At 49.5% G+C, this 4784-nt stretch overlaps 1 protein-coding gene across 6 annotated transcripts in view; it reads left to right on the top strand.

The window, feature by feature from the left end:
* The window catches only part of LOC103393761 (uncharacterized), a 5692-nt gene continuing 908 nt past the window's right edge, over positions 1-4784 (top strand). The window contains exons 1-17 of one of the 6 annotated variants that reach the window (XM_017041149.2): positions 1-32; positions 543-722; positions 939-968; positions 1132-1204; positions 1308-1355; positions 1433-1477; positions 1566-1598; positions 1674-1733; positions 1827-1952; positions 2131-2184; positions 2268-2306; positions 2392-2439; positions 2516-2554; positions 2665-2739; positions 2829-2858; positions 4532-4567; positions 4715-4759. In XM_017041149.2, coding sequence (XP_016896638.1) covers positions 966-968; positions 1132-1204; positions 1308-1355; positions 1433-1477; positions 1566-1598; positions 1674-1733; positions 1827-1952; positions 2131-2184; positions 2268-2306; positions 2392-2439; positions 2516-2554; positions 2665-2739; positions 2829-2858; positions 4532-4567; positions 4715-4759 — 754 coding nt within the window. In that variant the 5' untranslated portion in view covers positions 1-32; positions 543-722; positions 939-965. Of the gene's footprint in view, positions 33-542; positions 723-938; positions 1205-1307; positions 1356-1432; positions 1478-1565; positions 1599-1673; positions 1734-1826; positions 1953-2130; positions 2185-2267; positions 2307-2391; positions 2440-2515; positions 2555-2664; positions 2740-2828; positions 2859-4531; positions 4568-4714; positions 4760-4784 lie in introns of all 6 variants that reach the window. The other 5 variants (XM_017041153.2, XM_025064972.1, XM_025064971.1 and 2 more) reach the window with 5 other exon arrangements.

Here is a 4784-nt window from a genome sequence, read left to right as displayed (position 1 = left end):
GACCTCGGTGGTGTCAGTGTCCGGAGGTTCAGGTGAGTTCAGCTCCTGATCAGGTTCTTCCTCCTGAAGACTTTGTTTGTTCGACTTGGGGAACTGATCTAATCTGATCTGGTCTGATCTGGTCTGATCTGGTCTGATCTGATCTGGTCTGGTCTGGTCTGATCTGGTCTGATCTGGTCTGATCTGATCTGGTCTGGTCTGGTCTGATCTGGTCTGATCTAATCTGATCTGGTCTGATCTGGTCTGATCCGGCCCTGGCTCTGTGTTCCCAGAATCTCCACTTTCCTTCCAGTGCAGTGATGACAAATCTAATTATGTTTGAGTTATGATGTCATCTTTTCTTCCAGGATCCCCAGCAGCTGGTCAGGAAGTCCCCTCAGATGTGGAGGACGATGAGTCCCATTTCTCCAGTGTCTTTACGACCTCCGACAAAGAAACGTCCAGTGACACAGACTCTGATGATGAGATCCAGGAAGTGAAGCAGCAACAGGAGCCAATGAGGTGAGAGGAGCTGCTGTGCTGAGTCTCCTTTTTATCAACAGGTTCTACAGGAGCCACAGGTTCCTCATCTTCATCAGGTTTTCCTCACTCCCCCGAGTCTCCAGGATCTCCAGGGTCTCCAGGATCTCCAGGGTCTCCAGGATCTCCAGGATCTCCAGGGTCTCCAGGGTCTCCAGGGCTCTCAGGTCCTGCAGCAGTAGGAGGTCCTGGTGTTTCTGCAGGTGAAGATGTGTTGGTTGATATTAGAACGTAAGATGATGATGAAGATGATGATGATGAAGATGATGATGAAGATGATGGTGATGATGAAGATGAAAAAGTCCTGAGATTTACATGAAGTACTCATGTAAACGTGTACTGCAGTATAACTGAAGTATATTTCACCTGACGTAGTGAGTGAGTGAGTGAACTTGTTCTTCTCATGTCTGTGTCCTCAGGTTCTGAAGAGGTGGAGGTTGAGTCTCATGGTAACTTACCTTAACTAACCCTAACTTGTTATAAACGATCCATAACTAACGGCGACTGAACGATGACATCAGTAAACTACAGTAAACAAACATAAACAACAACAAAGTGTTGGTAAACATCAGTCTGATGACCAGGAGGTTCAAGTTTGGGTTTGTGTTCCAGGTCATGGACACAAACTGCTCAACGGAGGAGGAAAAGGAGGAGAAGGAGGGGGAGGGGCTAATTGCCCAGACAGGTGAGCAGGGCGGGGGGCGGAGTCTACATCCAGGTAGGTGTGGTCTTGGAGTGGGCGTGGCCTGGGGTAACTTCCTGTCCCGTTGTGATCACCTCCACCTCAGGTTCGTCCACCTCAGCTGATCCTGGCCTCTCCCAGCTGGATTACACAGGTGAGTGTCCAGGGCAGGGCTGTGACATCATCAACTCTCCATGACATCACAGAAGTAACCTGAATGTTTCCTCTCAGGGACCGTGGACTCGTCCAGTCATGACTTCCTGCTGGGCTTCTTAGGTAAACGCCCCCCAAAAAAAAAACCAAACTAAAACCTGGACAAACACAGGCAGAACATAGGTGGCGCTAACAGTGTGTATTCTGACAGGTCACATGGACGGGAGCGCTCACCTGGACTCAGGTGTGAATCCTTCGTTCTGTTAATGATCCGTTCTATCGGCGATCGTTTGAGTGGCCTGTTATGTACTGGTTTCAGGAGGATCAGCGGCGGCTTCTCTGGATCAGAACCTTGGTTCTAGTCTGGATCTGTCTGCAGGTACTGAGTCCAGCTCTCCACCGCTGACACTGGACCCGGCTTCATGCTAACGTTGCTAACCTTCTCCACTGCTGTCATCGACTGTCATCGAAGGTCACGTTCATCACTTTGGCGTTGGGTTCGACCAGTCGGGACTGGACCACGCAGCTCTGGGGTCAGGACCAGCAGGGTCTCTGTCCAGCTCGGACTTTAACCCCTCCCACTCTGCTAACCTGGAAGGTCAGTGGACGGAGAAGTCTTCACAGGAAGCAACTAGCTTAGCATTGGACATTTGTTGTTGTGGCTGAGACATAACATGTCAGAAGCTAATTGGTCAGACATTACCAGGTGATGAGCTGGGGGCGGGGCCTAAGATGAGCCCAGACTTCAGCCTAACTAATGTTGTGTTTTCTTTCAGCATCCTCGGCCTCGCCACCGCCGTCTTCATCAGACACTGACAAAGAACAGACGGGTGAGTGTGGCTGCAGTTACACACACCGGCCTGCAGGATCACCGCAACACTCTCGCACTCACTGATGTTCTTTGGTTCTTTAGGAAATGGTCGTCAGACTCACCTGACAGACCTGAACGGAGGTGAACGTCACATGACCTCCACGTCACATGACCTCCACGTCACATGACCTCAACTTTAACTCCTCCCCCTCTCCCTTCCCCACAGTCACCCACCCACCTTTCCCCCTCACTGAGCTGCGGAGCGCCCTCACAGGTGCAGTGTGGTCATTGCAGATGTGACTCACGTATGATTCGCTGACTGAAACTGAACTCTCCTGTTGTTGTTTTAGCTCCGCCCTCAAGTCTTGGAACAGGACGTGATGTCACAGGTGAGACGGCTCATTAAAGTGACATCACTAATGGAGTAACAGAAACACTGGAACTGATTTGGTACTGATGATATTTACACACACACACTGACACACACACGCACACACAGCTCTGTCAGTTACACGCATTTACGCCCACACCGACATGGTTACCGCAGCAACTGACCTCACAGTGACAGACACAGGTTAGCCCCGCCCACCCACACATGGAGCAGAGTGAGGTCACAGGTCAGAGGTCAGCTAAAGTTTCTCTTCTTTGTGATTGTGGTCTCAGCAGATCCAACAGGAAGTGGCCTGGACTCCAGTAAGTGACGTCGGCAGAAGAAGAAGAAAAATACAGACGAGAGGATGAGGATTTATACTGTGGTGACAGCAGTCAGCAAACAGGCAGCAAACAGGCCGCAAACAGGCAGCAAACAGTCCACAAACAGGCAGCAAACAGTCCACAAACAGGCAGCAAACAGCCAACAAACAGGCAGCAAACCGGCAGCAACCAGGCAGCAAACAGGCAACAAACACGCAGCAAACAGTCAACAAACAAGCAACAAACAGGCAACAAACAGGTAGCAAACAGGCAACAAACAATCAGCAAACAGGCAACAAACACGCAGCAAACAGTCAACAAACAGGCAGAAAACAGTCAGCAAACAGTCAACAAACAAGCAACAAACAGGCAGCAAAAAGGCAGCAAGCAGTCAACAAACAGGCAGCAAACAGTCCACAAACAGGCAGCAAACAGTCAGCAAACAGGCAACAAACGGGCAGCAAACAGGCAGCAAGCAGTCAACAAACAGGCAACAAACAGGTAGCAAACAGGCAACAAACAGACAGAAAACAGGCAACAAACAGGCAAAAAACAGGCAACAAACAGGCAACAAACAGGTAGCAAACAGGCAACAAACAGACAGAAAACAGGCAACAAACAGGCAGCAAAAAGGCAGCAAGCAGTCAACAAACAGGCAACAAACAGGCAGTAAACAGGCAACAAACAGTCAACAAACAGTCAACAAGCAGTCAACAAACAGGCAACAAACAGGCAGCAACCAGGCAGCAAACAGGCAACAAACGGGCAGCAAACAGGCAGCAAGCAGGCAGCCAACAGTCAACAAACAGTCAGGAAACAGTCAACAAACAGGCAACAAACAGGCAACAAACAGGTAGCAAACAGGCAACAAACAGGCAACAAACAGGCAGCAAACAGCCAACAAACAGGCAGCAAACCGGCAGCAACCAGGCAGCAAACAGTCAACAAACAGTCAGCAAAGAGGCAGCAAACAGTCAACAAGCAGTCAACAAACAGGCAGCAAACAGGCAACAAACAGTCAACAAACAGTCAGCAAACAGTCAACAAACAGGCAGAAAACAGGCAGCAAACAGTCAACAAACAGGCAACAAACAGGCAACAAACAGGCAGCAAACAGTCAACAAACAGGCAACAAACAGGCAGCAAACAGGCAACAAACAGTCAACAAACAGTCAGCAAAGAGGCAGCAAACAGACAACAAACAGGCAACAAACAGGCAGCAAACAGTCAACAAACAGGCAGAAAACAGGCAGCAAACAGTCAACAAACAGGCAGCAAAAAGGCAGCAAACAGTCAACAAACAGGCAACAAACAGGCAGCAAACAGGCAACAAACAGTCAACAAACAGGCAACAAACAGGCAGCAAACAGTCAACAAACAGGCAACAAACAGGCAGCAAACAGTCAACAAAGAGGCAGCAAACAGGCAACAAACAGGCAACAAACAGGCAGCAAACAGGCAGCAAACAGGCAGCAAAAAGGCAACAAACAGGCAGCAAACAGTCAACAAACAGTCAACAAACAGGCAGCAAACAGGCAACAAACAGTCAGCAAACAGTCAACAGTCTGAAGTTTAAAAAAAGTCAGAAGTAGAAGCAGGTAGAAGTGGAGAAAGGAGTTGGGTTGCCCTCCCCTCTCCCCCCCTCTCTAACCCCCCCCTTTTGTCTGTTCCAGGTCGGACTGCGGTGACAGATCACACACAGACGGCTGGTAAGTTTTACAGATTTTTCCACATGGTCCAGACCAGTTGACAGTCAGTCACACTGTGGACCAGTGGGTTCTACCGGTGTGGGTTCTGGGTTCAGGTGCTAAAGACGTCTTCTTTCTTCTTCTCTTGGTTCTGCTTGTTCTCTGCAGGTCCAGTCACTGAACAGTACCACCCATCTGGTCAGGGTCCTGAAGGTTGGTACCACTCTTGACCTTTGAC

The sequence above is a fragment of the Cynoglossus semilaevis genome, chromosome 18 (assembly GCF_000523025.1).
Source record: "Cynoglossus semilaevis isolate Cse_v1.0 chromosome 18, Cse_v1.0, whole genome shotgun sequence".
In the NCBI taxonomy this organism is placed as follows: domain Eukaryota; kingdom Metazoa; phylum Chordata; class Actinopteri; order Pleuronectiformes; family Cynoglossidae; genus Cynoglossus; species Cynoglossus semilaevis.
The sequence above is the reverse complement of the archived record's forward strand: the minus strand, read 5'-3'. Positions and strand labels throughout refer to the sequence as shown.